Source organism: Nipponia nippon, unplaced genomic scaffold (assembly GCF_047370975.1).
Source record: "Nipponia nippon isolate SJK-2023a ecotype South Korea unplaced genomic scaffold, ASM4737097v1 scaffold_5, whole genome shotgun sequence".
NCBI lineage: Eukaryota > Metazoa > Chordata > Aves > Pelecaniformes > Threskiornithidae > Nipponia > Nipponia nippon.
This window is the reverse complement of record NW_028262369.1, coordinates 32,852,795-32,875,155: the sequence shown is the minus strand read 5'-3', so window position 1 is coordinate 32,875,155 and position 22,361 is coordinate 32,852,795. Positions and strand designations below refer to the sequence as shown.

Genomic DNA, 22,361 nt, shown 5'->3' with positions numbered 1-22,361 from the left:
TTCCTAGCAGTATTCCTGAAAACAGTGTGTACGCTTGCAGTCCAACGTGATGCAATTTACTGTTGGGGACACTAAATTCCATTTGAATCACAGGGAAGCTATGGGAAGATAACCACTGACTTCATAGGAAATAATCCAGAGGATTATACAAGTAATGCACCTTGGTTGTTGCACCTTGAGCTGTTGTTCACTTCTGTGTATACACAGGTAATAAACCATGACCGCGTTACCTGTTTGGGGTTGCTGCTGCACCCAGTGCATCGCTGCTTCCTCCTCCCCAGAGACAGAGGAGGGGCAGTGGGCCTAGCTTGTCTTCTCCTCATCCCTCCCACCTGCAGAGCCTGCTGCCGTGGTGCTCTGTGCTCTTCAACTAATGGATGTTAGTTACTGTATTTAGCTGCATACTGCGGGTAGGCTTTCTGCCTCTATGACTGACCTTAAAACTGGATGGAATGACTTGTCAGGGTAGAAGCTTCCTTGGTGCAGGAGTTGAATTGCCGTGGAGGAGTATTGCTAGGAACAGGCTCCCTCATTTCCCTGCCTTCCAGTGAAGCTATTATGCTGCTTCTACAGTTAATATTTTTCTTTTGAGAGAGCATATTTCTTGACAGTTGCTCATTCCTCCTCCAGGAGGGTGCAGCAGGTGAGAAAGGCCCATTTTTGTGCCATGTCCTAGGTGTTTAAGCGCTAGAGTAAAAGGATTTGCCCAGCCTGAACCCATTCGTCAGTTCCGTCTCCAGCCAACTGGTTCTCAGCCTGAGCTCCCAGGCTCAGCTTCAAAGAGGCTAAACCTTAGCTGCTCTGCTAGTCTCAGTAACATTTCTCTGCACCTGAAAGATTTAATAACCCCTTCGCTTGCACCACAAAAAGCAGGTTGTCTTAGGGATCCAGGCAAGCAAGGTACATATGTCCTTCTCCAATGTGTAGGTTATTACCTAGAGATTGCAGATGGGCACTTCTGCTGTCTCTGCAAAGCCCCTTCCATCTTCCAAGGAGCCAGTAGTTAGCCATTGTGAGAGGACAGCAAATACCGATGTCTCTACAGCCTGATGGATGGCTAATCAAGGAGGACCCTTCCAGCAAATGATAGATTTCATTAATTCTGCCTCTTGTTACCATTTGGGGATCTCGGAACTATCAGGAGAAAATCAGAGTTGTGAGCACAGTGGATGGTTACATACTGACAATTTCTCTTGTCAGTGCTCAGATTTGAGTCCTTGTCAGTCTAATCATTATCTGCTGACTTGTACACAAACCTCCAGAAAGGTTTCATTGTTCCTGGTGCTCTATGTTACACAAAGTGCTAAGCTTTCCCCTTATGCCATGCAAAGTGTAATCACAGTGGCTTTATCAAGTCGATAAGTAGTAATAGTTCAGCCTCTTCAGGAAGAAGTTTAGAGCCCTGACCATTAAATGCAGTTTCTCTGAAGGCGGGGAGAAAAAATAGAATGATGTTTTGGTTTTGTTGGTGCTGTTTCAATACCCGTGTCAGTGCATCCTCCTCCAGATGTTTCTCTAAAATCTCCCCCATGCTGAAGTTAGCAGACCAGCAGCACTACTACTTGACAAACTGGCAAGAACAAGAACGTCACATGCCTTGTGTGTAAAGAGTGAGAAACCAATAACTGCTTCTCATTGCTCACCTGCTTTGTTGACAGCAAGAGATGAGATGGTAACAAATGTGGTTTTGAGCGTTTACTCCTCGGTGTCCATGAATTAGCTCTTGAATCTGTGTGTAAGTGGGAATTAGGAATGTCTGTAAGAGCTGGATACAATGGAAAGTGAAAGAGCACTTGAGGAATCAAGAAGAAAGATCTGTTTATATAAAATACATATAGAATATGTATTTCCCGTGGCATTAAGTTCTTGTGATGGTGCTAGAATCGAAATAGTTTAGTTTCTTATGGACAAAGTTAAAGTAATTCTGGGGTTAGAGAAAAAGTCTGTCTGCTGTGATTGCTGCTGCTCTTTTCCTGCTTCCACGGTCACATTCGGTGGACTGGGGAGTTCCTACGGGCAGTTTCCTGAAAACCGAGGCTTGACAATAGTGGGCTCTACGCGCTGCTGCTGATCTTGTTATTCACTGCATGGCTATTGATAGTCTATGAACAGTCAAAAATAAATAGAAATATAGTAATGCGAAGAGTTAATGGAATCACCAGTCTGGGATAGTGGTCTCCTGCTCTCATTTTGCCATGTCAGAACTGATAAAGTTTGTTGCAGTCATCACTCCCTTTTCATTAACTGACACAGCCTTCTTTTGAGCATTTTATATCTCAGATGTCAAGCTCTCTTTTTGCAGTGACAAAGGGCTGGTTTAGAGTACCCAAAAAAGGCAAAGGCTTTTGTTTGTGGCTCTAAAGTGTTCAGTTACTTCATTACTTAGTGGAAGTTGCAACTGGGATTCATTTGGTACACAGACTAACATAATAATGGAATGTAAATGGAGGTGATGTGTTGAAATGGAAGTGGGAAGTGTCTTTGAAAGTGTTTTAATGTTAGTAGTGTGTGTAGCAGGAGCTCCATTGAACTGCTTTTCTTTTACGGTGCCAGCATACGATGATTCAGAAACAGCAACGATACCCTCACATTTTGTGGTGCGCTTCATAAGCTCAATAGGCACAGCAGAAGAACTGTTCGTCTCGCAACTGATGGGGGGGGGGGGAAGTAAATAGTGGAAATCTGATTAAAAAAAAATAATTGAAGATGGGCTGTCTAGCCAGGGGTGTGAGGAATATGACAAGCACCAGGTGCCTGGGAACAACAGTGTTCAGGGGCTTGCCATTCCCTGTGCTAGTGTTGCAAGATTTGAAAACATTTGAAATAATACTAAGTGAAGTTAATTTGGAAGGGCTGTGGCTGTTAGTCAAGTAATATTTCTGTGTCAGGGAGATAAACTTGCAGGTTGATATCCTGCACCGTTCATATGGTCTTGGAGGTATTGTAAGAAGTCATCTTTCATTAGCGATGGTCGTACTTTATGCTTACAGCAGATAGCTTGTAGATGCTTATGAACACAGAGCCACAAACTGAAAGACAGGAGAGGGAGACTGACTCGTAAATGCAGCCCCTCATGTTTAAGGCAGGTAGCAAAGAATACCACCTTCTAATAAGATGATGAGGAAAGGATTTGCAGCATCGTGGACTGGTGTACAGGCACGCAATACGCTGGTACTGAGCTGGTGAGGGAGCTCCAGAGCACCAGATGTACCAGGAGGGGCTGGGGGAGCTGGGTTTGTTCAGCCTTAGGATGAGATGGCTTAAAGGGGGACCTGACTGCTGTCTTCAGCTGCCCAATGGGAGGGCGTAGAGCAGGAGCAGTCAGGCTTTTCTGGCAGGTTCGTGGTGATAGGATGAGAGCCAACAGACGTAAGCTGGAACATGGGAAATAGTGATAATATATATAATGATTTAAAAAAAAAAAAAATTCCCCACCATGAAGATGGTCAAACATTGTACCAGGGCCCCAGGGAGGTTGTGGGATGTTCATCCTTGGAAATACTCAAAGCTTGACTGGACAGGGACCCAGGCAACTTGATCTAGCTTCAGAGTTGGACCCAACTGCGAAGTTGGCCCTGCTTTAAGTGCGTGTTTGCAAAGGATGACCTCCAAAAGTCCCTTCCAACCTAAATTATTCTATGATTCATAAACTCTTGACACGCTTAAAACTGTGGCAGAGTGGATGGGTGTGCACAGAATGTGTATGATGAAACATTGTCCATTTGTTTAATTTCTTTTGTTATTTAATCCACTGCATTTGATTGCACTCCAATTTTTCTTTTATCTTTGAGACATACGGTTGGAATGGAGCTCTGTGTTTGTTCAAGCCAGTCCCTGCTGCTGCAACATGCATTCAACCATGTCCTGGAATCCCATTAATAAGTCTATTGATGTGGTGATTAGCTGTGTTTGAAAATAGTGGTTTTGTTTATTTAAACATGGGCTCTGATGCATGCATACAGTCATAGTATCTGCCATCTTTAGTCATCCAGTTGCTCAATAGCTGTCATAATAGATAAAGAAGTTTAGCAGAGGTGAGATGCAGAGATAGAGGAAACTGTGTTGAAGTTCACTACTAATAATTGAAATAGAGGATCAGATGGTGTTAGGAACAGATTTTCCTCTTGGAGGGTAGAGCAGCACTGCAACAGGCTGCTCAGCAAGGTGTTCAGTTCTCCATCCTTGGAGCTTCCCAAGGCTCAGCTAGACAACACCGCTGCTCAAATGATCTAGTGTTGCTGAGGGTCCCACTTCAAGCAGGAGGCTGGGCTGGAGACCTCTTGAGGTCCCTTCCCAACTACACTTTTGTGATTCAATGTTGTTTCCATAAACAGTTGAAGAAAACTGTTCCCTTTTTCCTCCTTTCCTTACCTGTATTGTTGCAGAAGTGGTGCCAGGCTCTGTGAAGACTGTTACATCTGCTGCAGCTTTTATTTGTATCGCGTATTTTTCCATCCTTTGCAGGTGTACTAGTCAGAAGACATCTGAAAACACTCACTTTCCTCAAGTAACCAGGACAAGAATATTTTAGCAAGCTGTTGCTTGTTTAGGTCGGAGGAGATAACAATCAAGCCTGTAGCAATGTTTGCTCTGGTTTTCAGCCTGGCCTGTAGTACTGGAAATCAGGGTTCAGTGTGTCACGTTTGGCAAGCAGAGCACGTTCTGGACACTCGGTGGCGGGTGGGAAGAGCTGAGCTGCTTTTGGAGCAATGGATATCTTCCCCTTTCAGAGAGCAGTTATCTCAGCTGCATGGTCTTGGCTGTTTGTCACCAATAATTAATGAAAGACCATAAAAACAAAAACACTTGTCGTCTCCTCTTAAATTCCTAAAGTTAAAGAACTTGAAAATCCAACTGCAAGCATCAAGTGTTTACTTAGAATATACTGGCTAACAAGTTAATAATATGGTTTTCTCTGATTTTTATGTTGAAAGTTAATAGAAGGATAGAAAAAGCAAGTTCTAGGAAGTGAGTGACACTATTACTGCTTTGCTACAGCTTCCTGCAGATAATGGCCCTTTAAAACTCCTAATGCAGTGTTTTCCTTGTTTCTTTCATAAATGGAATGGGCTTCTCAATGTAAAAAAGGAAAAAAATAGCCAACCAAAAAAAAACCCCACCAAACAAAAAAGAGGGTTTGCAGTATTTCTGAGTCATTTAGATACAGTCAGTCTCTTTAAATCATGCCAAAATGGCAACAAACGTGGATTTTAAAGAAACTTCATAATTCTGAAAAAGGAATTACAGAGCAGATGTCCCAAGCAGCTCAGGTCTGTTTCGTCAATAAAATGATGAGCAAAGAACAGAGGAGTGAAGGGGTCTAAAAGAATATACATTTCTCCTTAATCCTGCCTATCAACTCCTAAATTCAGGCTTCTCTTCTCCGTGCAACTGCAAGCTCACACTTGGACAGCAATGAAGCACCAATGAAGTTTTTTCTGTCCTCCTCCCTTTCTGTAGCACATTTGACAACGTGTGACAGTCCTGCATTCAATTTAAGCTGTTTTAATTTTAGCAGTCAGCGTTCTGACTGTTCTGTTCAAGAATCATTATTCCAAGAAAGAAAAAAAGACCCTAAATCCCTGCATCCAAGAAGGAGATAAGAATTGGAAAGGCATCTCTGAAGTTTTTCTGGAGTTCCTAGGTCTGTGCTAGAGAGCTGCTGTCCTTCTGCGCTGGCTTTCCTAACCAGTTCAACAGCACTGCCATCCAGAAGGGAGTCCATAAAGCGTGTGCTTGGTTGCAAGCCAGCCCATCAGTGCCTAATGGCATTATGTGCAGCGTGGATATACTCCGAAGCCGCTGTGGATGAATTACATACATGGATGCCTGTTAATACAGTAAGAACAACACTAATATTGTTCTATGTAATTTATTTCATGAAGTTCACTTATTCATAGGTGAAGCGCCAAATTAGCAAAACAAAAGTGGCTGGTAATATTATTAATAATGATCACAGCAGTCTGAAAGATAAATCCTTGTCTGCTGCGGTGCCACTGCTGAATTTATAATACTTTGAATGGGGCTTTCTAATACTTGGAATTTTAAACACTGGCCTCCGAAATGTGATTTGATGCAACTCAATGAAAACACTTAATAGCTTTTAAGACGCAGTCACCTGGAATACGAGGCTGTATTTCCTTGTGGTGGAACGGTGTGTCACTTCTCTCCAGGATGTGGCAGTGTGATGGCTTCACAATGCCAAGACAGCTGGAAGTTTTAAATTAATGTGTGATTAACTTCCGTTACTGTCATCATCCTTTCTCAAACCTTTAATTCATATGCCAGCTTTATCACCAGTAATAGTGGGAAAATGCTTGGCTGAAGGAAATGTGCATCTAAGATTATGACTGGTGGTGTTGGGTGATTTCAGCACTTCGCAAATTGTGTTGTCAGCCTTGTTTTTACGGTTGAAGCACTAAGAATGTGGGCAGGTGCCGTTGTGCGGGTGGGCTTGTTCTCCCAGTTTACAGTTCATCTCCTACTTTTCTACCTTTATCTCACTTTAAATTATCTGAGGTTATATTATAACAACAGCTGAATTGCATGTTCTGTGTGACTCTACAGCGTGGTTCCTAATTTGCACAATAAACCTGCCTTTGTGGCTTCTGGCTAGTTACAAATAAAATTTTGTTCTTTCCATAACCATTGTTAAACCATGGATTTGGACATGCACTTAGGTAGGAAAGTGCAAGTGGAGGTTTCCAAGGAGCCTTGTTAACAAACACTTTCTGCACATGATCAACAGAACTGCAAGTTTTTTTGAAACTTGGAAATGGTATGTCATGAGGACATTGTAGATGTGATCATACAATTTAAACTAAGACTGAACGGTTTAAATTATATAGAAGAATTAACAAAAGCTATATTCACCTGCATAACTTTTTTTAAAAAAAAAAGGGGGAGGGTGGAAGAAAAGGTGATAAGATTATGAATTATATTCTCAAGATGCCCAAACCTAAATGCATGCTTTTTCTTGGTTTTCAGTAAGATGGTGGTGATAATGGGACTAAGTATTATGGAGAGTATGAAGCAGAATTCAAAGAAACCTTGTAAGAATCAACATGCAGTATCTTTTTTTTCCTTTTCTTTTTTTATTTTTCTTTTAAGAGGAGCTCTTTAGTCTGTGAAGTCTCACGGGGGATACATAAGACAGAAAACATTTTACTGCTATTAAGAAGGGGGTAAAAATGATCCGAGGTGTACATTGGGGGCAAGAGAGAAAAGGGACAGAGATGGAATGGAAGCCTTTTCAGCTAAAGGATCATGTTAGCATACAAACAAGGGGGTATAATTGACAACAAGTAACTTTAAAAACCACAATCTGTTTTCCAGCTGATGTTTCTGTGACCATCAATTTGGAACAGTTTTCCAGTACGAGCGGTGTGGCTGAAACTCAAACCTATGTTAAGACGGTGCACGATACATTTACAAAAGTGGTTGTGTAGTGCAGCCCTTGCGAGGCCGAGGGACAGGGCTCTGCTTCGGAGAGCCCCTTCCAGCCCCCTCTGCCTGTACGTTTTGGCTGTCCCGTGTCACGCTCGCTCTGACAGGCTCCGGTGCTCGGTTGCTGCTGCTGCTTAGTGATTCTGTTTCAAACTCCTCTTTGATAACGGTGGCAGGCAGCAACCCTTTTGATACCCTGTTGTTGGTGTAATTAATTCCAACTCAGCAAATGGGGAATCCCCCCTTTGATAAACATTTATTCTTGGAGAACACAAGCGGAGTTGGCAGGCACCTACCTTCAAGTCAGTCTTTAAAACATAACATGAAAATCAAAGATTGGTGATAGGCAGGGGATTATTCCTGCATGCGTAATTCTTAAGCAAGATCCATCTGCCTATATACAGGTATGCTATTCTCACTGTTAATAGAGCTGAGCAACTAATAAAATTCACTTGAGGCAGGCATAATGGGACAGGCTCTTTTGTCTCATTTTCTTGTTCTTTCTAGGCTGTTACGATTTGGCAATGTGCTGACTTTTAGTAGGTAAGGAAGGCTGCCGTTCTTTCAAGCTTCAGATTCACGTAGAGATTTGTGTTTCACCCTGGTGTACGTCCTTCACGAAATATACTGGGATGTCAGATCCCCGAGGTGGAAACAGTGCCTTCTTTCACACACATGTAAAACCTGAGAAGCGCAGTTAGCTCGCACTGAGGTAGCTTGTCATCCTCTTTGCTGGTATGGATTTTACTTTAGCAAATTGAGTGTGAAGCCAGGAACCTTGGGAGTCAGTCAACAGAGCAGGGATGGGTGAGGGAGACTTAGAGACGCAGCACTCTAAAAGACAAATCTGTTTTCTATTATAAATATATCCTGTGTGGTCTCTACAAAGAGCTTAAAAGCAAGCTGAACCTTGCAGGTTTGACATCTGTGTGCATGGTGCATGTCCCTTAAGCTTGTAGCATGGGATAGTTTTCTCTAGCAGTGAGAATGAAAGTAAGTGATGGAGGCAAACACTAAGTACGGCAAATCTCCGTAAGCAGCATACTTGCTTACTGCTCTCTCGTGGCACCTGCAGCCTTCCACACATTTGTGAGTCTCAGATTTGGGGATAAACATCTTCCCAGGCTGCAAAAGTCGGTGTGAGGGCTGGTGTTGCTTATCCTGGTGAATGTATGGCAAGGAGTCAACAGTGGAACAGCCACTCACAATTCCTGGCTGCCCTCTGCGATTGCGTGAATCTTGCATGAAACTGGGACTTGCTGCTGACGTGAGGAGAAATGTGGAAGAAGGTGCTGGAGGTCTGGGTGGAGGGACAATCCAGAACTATTTGTAAGTAGGTCATGGCTGAAATATAAAGAGCGTACTTGAGTTAAGGTGCATGAGAGGATACAAAAAGAAAAATTACAGGAGCTACTGGATGCTTTTCCTTGTTTATAGACGTTCCCAGTCTTTTTACTGAGCTCCTGCTTAATGCCAGCTTGGAAAACATTACTCTTCAGGCGCTATGCCAGCCCGTGTGGCTCATGACTCTGAGTGTGATCTGAGCAGTAAGGTCTTCACAGGGAAGGCAGCGGCGGAAGGGTACCCAGCCTGAAAGCCTGTGTCAGGGATGCCCATTTCTTTGGTTCTGGTCACATGCTGTAACTCCCTGCCACCCCTTTCTGTTGGATTTTGGTCCGCTCCTGTCCCACCAGGTACTGCAGGAGTTGATGCCGCAGTAAGGTCCGGGACCTGCAGCAGAGCTCCGTGGTGAGCAAGTAACGTGTCCTGCTAAAACAGTGTGGATTATACTGTTGGTGCTTTTAACTAGGAAGGTTTGTTTCTGGGTAGCAGGCAGTGTTTCTGGCTTTGTGAGGATAAAATACGCTGTCTCAAATACCACCTCCTTGGTGGAATATATGCGCTGCCTTGCCAAGACACCTACTGCAGTGGTGACGTTAACTGGTTTTCCCTTCTCCCGGAGACACAGATATTGTCAGAGGTACTGAAGAAAGAGATAATTCATGACACAGAAGAAACATCTCCTTTAGACGGATTCAGTCCCTTCCGAGCCGCACGCAGCTGCACAGCCCATAGAGTAACTGTGGTGCTGGGTCTCCCAGCGGCCCCTGTGCACAAAGCACTCACAGGGGCGGTGGCTCCCGGCTCCTGCAGGTCCTGTGCGCAGCCTTTCCTCTTCAGTGCACGCTCCAGCCTCTGCACAAGTCCCAGGACAGCTCTGGAAATTCAAATTCAGTACCTCGCGGTCCCAGTGTATCATGTTCTGGGCTTCAGGATAGACATGGTGGCCACAGCAACTTTTCACAGCATGGCAAACGGTAACTTATCCACGTGGACCCCAGCTTTCTGCAGTTCTTGCAACTCTATGCATAATCAGGTGAAATCAAGTAAAAGTTGGTGCAGGTAAAAGGCCACAAAAAAATCAAATCTGGAACCGTGGCTGGTAGTTGGAGATTTAAGGAGTTTAGTCTGGAAACAGTTAAAGGCTGACCTGATCATCTACACAGAGAAAAGTTATTAAAGTGAAAAGAGCTTTTCATTATATCTGTTAAATTCATAACACAGCAAGGAATGGATGCTAGAAAAATTAAATCAAGAATGCAGCAGCCATGAAGGTGATTAATTTTGATGCCTTTCTAGAAGACTGAACCAGAAAGCTCTGGGTGGAGGAGGGGACTGGGCACCTCCTGGGACGGAGTGCCTGCCCTGCTTTGTGCACAGAGCAGGGCTGGATTGCAGCAACTGTAAAACTGCAAACTCCTGGCATGTGTCAATCATTCTTTTTACTGTGGGGTTCAGACACCCAATATTCATGTTGGATGGAGTCAGATGTTTTCCACATACATACAGAGCCATTTTGGGAAAACTCGGGGGCAGTTCATGGACAGGAGACAGCAGCTCCCGGAGCTTCCCCAGCTCCACCACCGATTGCACCAAGGTCAGCGTGCAGCTGAGCACTGGGCAGCGTGGCCTCGGCCCTCCCTTTTGGTTCTTGTCTTTCTGCTGTGGAGGATCGGAATTGCTCAGCAGCCCTCTGCCAGCCCAGTCCTGCAGCCAGGCGGAGGTGGCAGCCCTGGCATTCAAACTCTGCTCAAATGGCTTTTGAGCCGTGCATGACTCTGCGCCATCATTTAGCCACTGCTAAAATACATCGTTACAGGGAAAAGATGCTGCCCGGCATCTACCAGAAGCGTTGAACCTCTCCATCCAGGATTATCAAGGAGTCTAACTTGGAGGAAGCCTTTTGATGGGGAAATATTCCTGTTTCTTGGGGAATTTCAAGTAAGATTGAGCAAAACCGAGTAACTTTTTTTTTTTTTCACTTGAGAGTATTTTGCTCAGGTGCCTAGCTACCTGCTGAAATTTTTTACACTCTGGTAAACATTTAAATGTGGAAATTATATTTCTTGGTTTTCTGCAGACTGTATGTTGTGGTTTAACCTGGCAGGCAGCTGACTACCACACAGCTGCTCGCTCGCTCCCCCCCCCCGGTGGGATGGGGGAGAGATTCAGAAGAGTAAAAGTGAGAAAACTCATGAGTTGAGATAAAGACAGTTTAATAAGTAAAGCAAAAGCCATGCACGCAAGCAAAGCAAAACAAGGAATTCATTCACTGCTTCCCACCGGCAGGAAGGTGCTCAGCCATCCCCAGGAAAGCAGGGCCCCATCATCCGTAACGGTTACTTGGGAAGACAAAATGCCATAACTCTGAACGTCCCCCCCTTCCTTCTTCTTCCCCCAGCTTTCTATGCTGAGAGTGACACCATATGGTGTGGAATATCCCTTTGGTCAGTTGGGGTCAGCTGTCCCAGCTGCGTCCCCTCCCAGCTTCTCGTGCACCCCCAGCCTCCTCGCTGGTGGGGAGGGGTGAGAAGCAGGAAAGGCCTTGACTCTGCGTAAGCACTGCTCAGCAGTAACTAAAAGGGATCCCTGTATTATCAACACTGTTTGCAGCACAAATCCAAAACATAGCCCCATACTAGCTGCTATGAAGAAAATTAACTCTATCCTGGCCAAAACCAGCATACTGTACTACAGATGCTGCATGATAAAACAGTTGATACAAATAGGAAAAAAAAAATCACTGGTGTAACAGAAATACCAGACTGCACTCATTATCATTAAGCAGAAAATTTTCCTCCTCACTGGGTAGGTGAGCCAGAAATTTGGTTCATTACTAGGAGGAGGACAGAACAACATACAGTGGCACTAAAATGAAATGCAGGTCCCTTCCTAAGAGCCTGGGATGCCTTTGCTTTAGTAATGGATATTCTGAAGAGGTCGCTTACTCTGGCTCCCATTTCTATTAAAATCATTGTACTGTGCTCTCTGTTTACAAAATAAGGTTTACACTCACTTTTAATTCTTAAAAGCAGAGGAAAAACCTGAGCTTGGCAAAGCCTTTTGAACTGCTGAATCAAGAACTAGCTGCTTGCAAAGAGGGATTAAAACCTTTTAATCCTTTTGTGTAAAAGAATATGGTGTTTAATGTGGTAGGCATGCTGGCAAAATTAATTTTCATGTTTTTTCAAGCACAAGATTTCAGTTCTGTCTTTGTTTCCTGGTCCTGCATATCTCACGGGTTCTTTACACTATGCAATACACTTTATCAACTTTGAAGTTTTTAAGAAATTTGCAAATAAAAAAATGCAGATTTGGAAGGAAAAGTAAGTTTCTAGGAGCCGGCGCAGCTGTTACGTACTGCCTTAGGCAGCGTTGTGATGACTGATTTCAGAGCCCAGTAGCTGGCATTATTATTCTCTTGTCCGCTGTACAGATTCTGTGCAAGAGAGAGGAGGCCTGAATTCAGGTACTGAATTTTGTGTATGATTAAATGAATGTTCTATATGTACACATTTGAAAGCCCTTAAGTGAATGCTGTGTAAATGGTGATAATTGGAGGCAGTCTTCTTGCAGTCCTTTCTGAAGCTAAATAAGGTCCAAGGCCAAAGGCCCAAATGTTTAATTGTATTAAACACAGAGGCTGAAAAATTTATTAACTCAGAAAGTGTGTATTACCAAGTTAATTGGAAGTGCCTTTAAGCTATTACCAGGTGGAAATTTGACTTCAGGTTTCAATTTTAAATTAAAGCAAAGCAGAAAGCCCTTCTGTGAGGCTGCTGGAAGGTCTGTAGTTAGAGCAGTGCTTCTCTGCTCTCCTTTGTTTTTTTCTGCTCTGTATAATACTTAGTATAAATGCTGGGGAGTTAGAATCAAAAGATAAACCCATATATAGGGGTCTGGCTTGTCCTCAAGATATGTGGCAAGCTGCGTGCACAGGCTGCGGGTGCTCTAGGAAAACGTAAAAGCAGAGGAGGGGAAATGAAGACGACCTCAGGTTCTAGAAGGATGTTTTTCTGGGCTGTTTTTCTGCTTTGTTTTTAATCAATATTCTTCAGTCGTATGCGGGACTGCTTTGTGCTTCTTGGCATATTTTTCTTTTTCTAGTTATGTGTTATTTGAGTTATTGGAAGCAACTGTAAGAGTGGTATCATAGTAGAGAGGTTTGATTTATTTTCTTCTCCCTTTCCTGGCACACAAAAAACTTTAAAAAAACCCCATGGACAAGAGTCAATCACAGCACCGGGATTAGCCAGAGTTAGGGATTTTCTTACTAAGATGTAAAGCAGCTCACACTGATAGCCAGCCTGGCACTTTGAGAAAGACACTGCAGTTACAACAGCCTTGAGAAATAACGGAGAAAATTTGCCACCCTGTGTGCGAGATCTGTAGGCACCCTGCAGATATGATACGAAGAGAAACCACCTCCCCGTTGCGTTAAGGTCTAAGTTGCCTGCCTAAAACTCTCTCCACAAATAAATCAGCACCCAAAATGTTCAGCGCCGCTGAGTGACTTGCACAGCATCCTTGTGTGATGGTTGCTGGAGACAATTCTGGTTCAGTATCATGTCAGCTAATTTTAGGCATTTAAACTCTTTCAGCAATTTCCATGATTCATAAAGAGACAGAATTAGAAATTTACTGAAGTGCAATACTATGATGACGGGCTGTTGCTGTAGTTTATTAATATCCAGTAATTGTAGCCTTAATACTTGAGTGAACTAACGGCTTTTAACCCGTATTTCTGTGGAATAAGCAGGTTTCTCCAAACATCAGCATTTAACAGTGGACGCCCAGTTTCTACTGGTGCAGGGTTGGTTTATGTATGACCATCCAGACGCTGACCAGAAGTACACAGGACACATGAGGTTTTAAAATGTTTCTTTAAGAAGAAATTTTAAAATATTTGATTTTGCCTTAAATACTATTTAATGTTTTATGTCAGATTTAGTAAGTATAAATCCTGTATTAGGAAAAGGGAAAAAAGGGCTTGAAAAATGCCAGTCTGGGCATGAAGATTTCCATCTGTGTGTCTGCAGAGACACTTCAGTCCCATCCAAGGCTTTGCCTTTATACTGGGCTTATGGTAAGGAAAGAGCCTTTAGAAATTGTGAGCAGCACCCATTTGCTGAGACAGTGGAGAAGCAGGAATCAAAGATTGTAAGAGTTTCTGAGCTTGAGTTTCTGAGCTTAAGTCCTTATAAATACTGATAAAATCATACATTTGGCTTAACGTGTACCCTTGCGTTCTCCTCAATGAAGGTTTCTCCATATAAACAAAGCACAGTGGGTCTCGCCTGCTGAAATGAGCACCTTGCATCTTGGTTCACCGTATTTCCTGCTAGCGTTTAGGGAAAATCACAGCTTCTGCTGGATGACTGCTTTTATTATTTTTGTAATGTAATTTTTCTACTGAAAGTTACAGAGGTCATTGAACATCTTAAAAGATCTACTTCTTGGAGATTTGTATATTAATCATTCACTTTACTGGTTTCATTTTGTACAAGCTCAAAAGGTATCTGTGAGTAACTTTATAGAAGTCAGGAGATGAAGGTGAGGAGAAATGCAACTCGCTTTGGGATAATGTTTGTAGATTTGATTATCACGGACAACCACACTTGAAGCTAGAAAACTCAACCACTAAAATTGGATTGAAATAGCAGAATCATTTGTCCTAGCTGTTGGGAATCTCTTAAGCATTAAAATCTAATAACAATAAGATGATAAAACAAGAGAGAAGGATGTGCAGGTAACATTAGGTAACCTGTAATTCAGAGCGATCTGAGGAACACGTTGAATTTGGAATGCCGTTTTCGGTGAGTGGGATGCAGTTAAGTGTTTTAAAGTGGATGGGAGAAAGGGTTATGGTCCATTCACTGGATAAAAAGAAAATTGTGTATGTATCTGAGCATGCAACACCCCACTATATATGTATTTGCATTTATTTAATGAGTACCTTGCACCAAGCAATAAAGGACAAGTTTCATTTACAAAGTTCTGTCATCTTAGTGACATAAAACCGAAATAGGAGAAATAAGGAATGAATTAGCATTGTGATCACCGAGACCCACCGATGCCTTAGTAAGCTGTTGTTAAAGAAATGTTATTACAAGGCTCAAACAGGCTCTTCCTACTTGTAAATCACACAAGAATTAAAAGTGCAAGTTTGAAAAAATCTTATTTTGCCAAACAATATTCCTAATGATCACAAAGGGACGGGAACCACGTCTAAACAATGGTGGATATGTTGAAAGGAAAACATAAGGATATTGAACATAAGGATAGCTGGAGAGCCCACTGGCTTGCCTCCTGCCCTGCAGTAGATGCTTAGGAGGGAAATCATGGAGTAGGTCTCACCAGAGTATCCTTCCAGCAGGCATCCATCCACGCACAGATGCCAATCAGCCAAGATCATAAAGGAAACAAGAGAAATACCCTTGCTGAATATATAAGCATATATAACCTCTGTCTTCTAGACCACTTTATTTCCACTTCAAAGTCAGTCGTGAACGTGAGAAAGTCTGTGTCATTCTTGGTTTCTTCCCCGTGTTATAACAACTGAGCCACATCGTCCTTTTTCGTGTATTTGTCCTGACGGCAGCCATGTGAGAGCAGCAGGCAAGTTTTACAGTGGAAGCTGAGGCACAGTTGTGCCTTGGCGTGTGTGACAGGGAAGGTTAAAGGCAGGGAGTTAAACCTGAATTTCACAATTTCCAGACTTAAGAACTGTTCCCACCGTGATCTTTTCCGGCTTGTGTCAATGACTTCTTTTAATCCATTTAGCCCAGGTACCTAAATAAGGTTACCCATGTATGCCTATTGTATGTGCTTATCTAGTTCATCTCATATCACAACTGTAATTTTTTCCTTCACAAAGGAGACTACTTTCAATCCTAATTTAGCCCAAGTAATAAAAGCTTTCAGATAAAAATACAAGCTCCCCTTTCCTGCAATGCTGGTCTTATTTTTGGCTGCCTTTCTATTTAGAACAGTGGCCGCTTATAGCATGAGGACAGATATTTTTCTTTAAAATCTCTCGCAGCAGGTGAGTGCTCACAGAACACTTAATTGCAGACATGTGTTTAATAATTCATTTTTCTCAAACCTATGTGCAACTCTGGAAAAATAGCATCCACAAGAACAGGAGGAGCAGTATGATTGCTAGTTTCTGAATTAAAATTTTTGGATGAAGTGTATTTGATGTGGGCGCTAAATACTGAAAAAGCATCAGGATTCAATTTAATTTTTGTATTTATTTTAAGAAACTATCTAATGATGGGTCTTTGAAATAAAACAAGTTAATATTTGGGTATATGAAGCATATTTATGTTGGCATATATTATGTTTCAGCCACTTGAAATTTTTTGGCTCTTAGAAAATGACAAGGAAGCATCTTTTATGTGACTGGTGTGTGCTTAATGTGTAGCAAGATACTAAATATAAATAAATATATATGTGCTAAATATACCTGACCCAGCATCATTTTTCAAGGCTCTGGTTAGTATTCAAGTCAGGTAGTACAGGTCATATGTTACTCCTCAAAGGCCATGGTTCACATAAAAGGCACCTTGCCGTGTTAGAGGGAGGCTACACCTCTGTTCCTCGGCCTTGAAGGAAATCTGGCAAAAGAGACTTTTCTCCCTGGGAACGTCCTTTGGGTTCACTGAGAAGCTGCACAGCCTAAAACCAGATGTGATGGTGTGACTCTAAATTGCTCTGGTAAAGAAAGGAAACCTGAAAAAGAGAACTGAAATGTTCCTACTCTGCTACAAATGTTTGGTAGGGCAAATTTTAAAATAGCTGCTGAGATGTTTTTCTGATTTATAACAATTGTTTCACAACAAGCAAATTGTCTAGAATAGCAAAGAACAACAGTGGTTTTATATATAAAATATGGGTGAGAGATGCATCTTCGTGGCTGGCTGTCTCTCACTCCAAGTTGCCCTGCAGGAAGGCTGTGTCAGTGGCTCTCCAGCAGACCAGAGATTCTGCTGTTGAGGGCTTCGGGTTCCCCTCCCAAAACCATCACATTTGCTTTTGCTGGGGAGGGCAGGCAACAGCCTTACTGATTAGTGCATACCTAACTTGTCTGCTCGTACTTCTCTCTCTGGCTTTCTGTACCCATGTTCCTGTGGACCTCTTAAAATGTAGTTCGAGGGAATATTTCTTTTGAAAGCATCGCGCACCCTAGTTCAGCCCAGGACTCTGCATGAGTTTGCTGCTGTTTTCTAGCATGGTGAAGTAGATGCGTGTGTGCTTAAATCTCTGCTAGCATCTCTTCCACACCATGAGGCCCTCCTTGTGGGTCACTTTATAGGATTATCCAGGAACCTGTGCTTGCTCAGCAAGTGACTTTTTCAACACTATCAACTGTGAAAGTCCTTTTCTTCTAAAACGTTTTGGGTTGGTTTTTTGTGTTTTTTGTTTTTTTTTTTAAAGTTTCTCAATGGAGACCATGTCTGAGCAAGTTGTTATTTTTCAGCCCCCAGCCAAATAAGATGAAGCCTGTTTCTTTCTCTTGTAAGAAAATACTCTATTTTTCATGGTCTTCCTCCTCAGAGCTGTGTTGTTCCCATAAGCTCTCTAGAATAATTTAGTTTTGAGCAAAGATGAAACAGGGAAAATTTCGGCCAAGAAGGTGAAAGTTTTCCTATTCTCCTGCCTGAAGCTTAGGAGTGAATAGAGATGATGATAGCAGTAATTTCCACTCCTGGTGTAGTGGGAACTTGGTTATGAAGTGAGGAGCAAGAATTACTTTAGAGGGTGAGGACTGAATGTGCTCCAGGGATCTGGCACTGAGCAGAGAGGCTAGGGAAAGAGAGGCTGGAGTTATTTGGTCTTGGAGTTATCAAATGACAAATACACCAGCCTGGAGTAGTTACTCCATGCAGTGGAGCAAGCGAAGGTGGGTGTGATGGGCACCCAGCCATCCCGCACCTCTCCCTCCTGTCACCCAAGACTTGCTCAGGAGGTTCTTGCTCAAGCTGATATTTCACAGATTTGTCTTTGGAATACGATCGCTCTTTTTCTCTTGTTTAAACTTTCAATAAAAACTTCAATTTTGCCTGGTCCTTAGGTCATCAGGAAAAAGACGGGACTTCACTGCGGAAGACACTTCAGTTCCTTGTATTTATTTGTAGTTTGTTTGAACAACAAACAGTTAACTCCAAGCTTGGCATGTGCATAATCTTCTGTGGAGACTCTGGTCATTTTGAATTTCAGAGGAGAAAACGAGAAGGACTAGGTTACTGGTTAAATACTGTCTTTTCAGTACATCCTTATTTTTTTCTGGTTGTGTTTCTAGGGCTACACCAAGAGAGCAAACACTCAAAACAGGTTAAAAAAGACTGCTTGGACCATCACCTGGCCCTGTCCCTAGTGGTTGTTACTACTGCCCTTTGGAAGTAACTAGTGATGTGTCCCACGGCAGCCTCCTCCAGGCAGTAGAGTTATAGAGATGTTGGTTGGAGGGGAGGTGTGGAGGTAGCCTAGTCCACTTAACGTGCATTTTCCACGGACACCAAGATTTTCATGGATGATCTGTTGCACTTCTGTTAGCTCTCACTGAGATAAGTTTTGGTATTTGCTGTAACAGCTACCAATCAGTATAAAAATATGTATGCCCATGCCTGACTCTATTGTCCTGGGGCCAGGACTCAGGATTTTAGGTTTGCCTAATTAGGACTTTTCCTTCCATTTCAAAACTTCGGGGCATACAAATGTTTAAAATGGCTTTGTAGAAATACCCTTTCCCAGACTGTGAGAATTTGGTTTATATACAGGCATACTTTTGTTACCAGTCTCAGTGGATTTAGATGTTTTCCAGAAATCAGTGTTGCTCAATTAAATGTGCAGAGGAAGAAGATTCATTACAAAATGTAAATTCAAGCTGAACAAGGCAGCAGGTTTTTTAGGTTTTACTGCCGGTGAACATTGTTTCCTTTTGTTCTGGTTTTTAATAGTATTGATTTTTTTAAAATGTACAAAAGTAAAGTAAGTCCTCAGTGTACGAGCTGGGGAGTAGGTGTACAGTGAGATATATAATTGCATTTTATTCTTCAAGGACAAAAGTTTTTGGATTCTGCTGTATTTGTCATTTGAAAAATTTACACTATTTTACTAAGATCACAGAGTAAATAACGGAAAATCAAAAGAACAAATCAACTGCCGAAATGCAATACAAGACATCAGCTCAGCACACTGCATAGCGAAACAGTCAATCACACTGCAATCACTAGCAGCCTGAACAGTAAATTAACATTTCACTGGGATAGATGAGAGGTGAATAAACACAGATATATGTAAATACAAACTAAGTAGAAATAGATGTGATTATAGATGAGTAAATATGTGAAATCAGCATCAGTTAAGCAAGCACACTTAATAATTGCTTGCTGTTCATGTCAGGAGAATGTGCTAAAGACTGCAGACAGCAGCCATCATGTCTTAAAAGGCATTTTCTGGGTTTTGAGCTATTTTCTTCACTCAGTCCTGGGGCTGCCTTCACCAAGGATGGCAAAATTCAGTACACCTGTGTGTGATGAATTTCTGTGGTCAGATCTGTGATATTCCTTCACAGAAGCTCATTGAGGACGGAGCATGTGTATCCACTCCTGCGTGGACGGTGCTGGCCTCAGTGGATCTATTGTCTGCAAAAGCCCTTTGGAAATAAAGCTGAGCAAGCAGCAGTAGAAGAGGTTCAGGCCTGCAGCTTAGTGTCTCAGCTGTGACCTCCAGATCACCTGGGTTCAGGGTTGGCATGTCCGCTGGTGCCTGTGGTCTGTGTAGGTGGTTGGTGGGCTCCCTAGCACACAGCCACAGTCCATGTTGAGCATCTGACGTTGCAATTTTTGAAGGGGTCTGTTGTCCTGCTGCCTCAGGAGTGGCATGCCAGCAGCGCCTGTCTGCTAAGCGTGCCCTCAGCTGGTGTTTGCTTCTCCATGTGGTGCCAGCTTGTCTGACCTTGTCCTTCACTCTGAAGCTGTGGTGGGTGGACCTTGGCCAGCTGCCAGATGCCCACCTGGCTGAGGGCTGCGGGGAAATACCTGCTCCACCGTGGTGCCTTCAGGGGCTGCAGGGGAGTCTCTGCTCGGGCGCCTGGAGTTCCTCCTCCCCCTCTGACCTGAGTGCGCGCAGGGCTGTTTCTCACACTTTTTACCTCACTCCTCACAGCCGTGAGGTATTTTGCCCTTTCTTAAACCTGGTGTCATGGCAATGCCCCTGTGGTGAGCTTGACTGTGTCCTGCTGTGGGGCCGTTGTGGAACTGGCTGTGGATGGGGCAGCCCTGACGTCTCCTCACAGAGACCTCCCCGCAGCTTCCCTCCGCCACCGCCTTGACACCTACACCCCATACGGACAGCGGTGGTGTGCGTGTGAAGCAAGAAGCATCCTGGGCCCTCAGCAGTCTCCCTGGTCTGGTCCACGTGCGTTGGAGTGGGGCAGAGCCTGGCCTCTGGGCTTTGTCAAAAGTAGCAACTGAAGTATGGCACTTGGTTGAGCTGCTGTGCGTGTTGAGTCACCCCGTGCCACGCTGCAGGGACAGTGGGGGTCTGCGTAAGCAGTTAGCTTGGGCTAAACCAGAAGGCGAAACTGGGATTAAAGAGGGTCCTGCAGTTTTAGCAAAGTCTTTAGAGATTGCTGTTTAAGGGAGAAGTTGCACTCCGCAGCTTCAGGTGGCAGGTGCCAGCTTGCAGCTGCCAAGGAAGAGGCGCCATCTTCCAGCATCCCACCGCCCCATCTGATCCTGCCCTGAGCCACTGTGCTCCTTACCCTGCTTGGAAAAGAAGAAGAAGAAGAAGAAGAAAGTGGCTTTCTGCCAGGTTAGGGGCCTGAATCTGCTCCACAGAGGCTCTGGTGGCCCCGGAGCTGCTTGTAGGGGTTTGGGTGCTGGTGGCTGGAGGCAGGGAGGTGAGGGGAACGAGTAGCAGAGCAAGGCCCCCTGCCCTCTTCAGTAGCTGCAAGAGGCCGGACGGCTCAGCTGTAACTTGAAACTGCACCCTTAGCGTTTTATATGTTAGGAAAATGCATTTAAAGATTGTCTTCTTTTGGGGTTGCTGCATCTGTCTCCTTCCTAGATGGGGGAAAATCAGCCCTTCATTCATCAAAAGCTTAGTATTTAAACCCCCTGGGCTTACAGATGTTGTCCCCCTCTCCCTCAAGGACATACTCGTGGATGTGTCCGGAGTGGGAAGATGCGGAACCACTGCCAGCTCCACAGGGGACGTTGGCTCCGTGTCTCGGGGTTGAACAGGTTTATTCTCTCACTCTTACTCCTTTCTACATCCCAGCAGCAGTCTCTGCCCCGTTTGTGGGTCAGGTTCATCTTTGACGTGGTCGATTAGAATTGTATTTGAAATGTGGCCTTAGTGCAACCTGTGCACCGAATGACATCATGGGTGGACTCTGTTAACTCCCGCTGTGGAGTTACATGTTTTAGTGCTTTATAAGGATACAAGATCATCAAACACTTCTCACTTAGCAAAGCAGTGTTTCAAAATGACCCTCAGATCACATATTGCAAAATTCTCTTGTACAGTGAGTGCAGAAGAAAAATATAAACGTTCAACCTGGATGCCTAGTTTTATCCATCCAAGTCTGTCATGTAAATCTAGAAGACACAACTGTATTTTCATGAAACTTCTTTTATTGATTATTAAAATGTTACATGTTTTTTTTAATTTTTTTTTTTTTTTTTCATTTTTGCTGAGTCAGTCAAGCCTGAATGTCACTTTGGTTTCTTTGCCAACTTTCACTTTTAGTGATTAGTTTCTTACCAAACATAGACCAGCCTGTTCAGGTTTCCAGATGCTTGTAGACGGTAGGATTTTTATGTTGATCCATGTCTAAAATGAAATTAAAGGTTGTTATTTGTGTACTTAAAACTCTATCTGTTAATTCTGACGAATGCCTTAACAGCTTTCAGGAAAACTAATGTCAACGTATGGTACATTTTGTAGGTTTGGTGTGTCAGCTGTTCTCTAATTTCTAGTGCTATGACCATGTTATAAACGTGCAAAAATCCATTTATTAAAAAAACAAACCATAAAAATGGTTCCAAATTGTCATATACCTGAATGAATGCCCAGGAGGCTGGGGGGAGCCCTCTATTGCCCTCATTTACAGGCAAGCCAGATGAACTTTATTCATTTCAGGGGAAAAAGGTACTCGAGCAGAAACTGTGCTTGTCATGTTGCAGTCTGCCCTGAATTTGTGTGGCTGAGGTGATTCAACCTGGATTTGTAGTAGGAGCACCAATTGTCTTATAGTTTAGATTAACATGACACATTCCTTGCTTATTTGATGTTGTGTCCTCATGGGGGTGATTTGGTTATTTTTCCAGGCAAGCCAACGTTTATGAAAGCTCCTGAAGATCAGATTGGGATTTCTGGAGGAGTAGCCTCTTTTGTGTGTCAGGCAACAGGAGAGCCCAAACCTCGTATCACATGGATGAAGAAGGGGAAGAAAGTCAGTTCTCAGCGGTTTGAGGTAATTACAAGAAAAGCAAAAATAAAAATTTGGTAATCAGTCTAATGCTTGCAGGCCTTAATTACACAATAATCATCATTGCAACCCA

At 43.2% G+C, this 22,361-nt stretch overlaps 1 protein-coding gene across 12 annotated transcripts in view; it reads left to right on the top strand.

The window, feature by feature from the left end:
* PTPRF (protein tyrosine phosphatase receptor type F) overlaps positions 1-22,361 on the top strand; it is a 396,065-nt gene that overhangs the window by 171,030 nt on the left and 202,674 nt on the right. For all 12 annotated transcript variants that reach the window (XM_087731153.1, XM_087731164.1, XM_087731163.1 and 9 more), the window contains one exon: positions 22,128-22,273. In XM_087731153.1, coding sequence (XP_087587279.1) covers positions 22,128-22,273 — 146 coding nt within the window. The remainder of the gene's footprint in view (positions 1-22,127; positions 22,274-22,361) is intronic.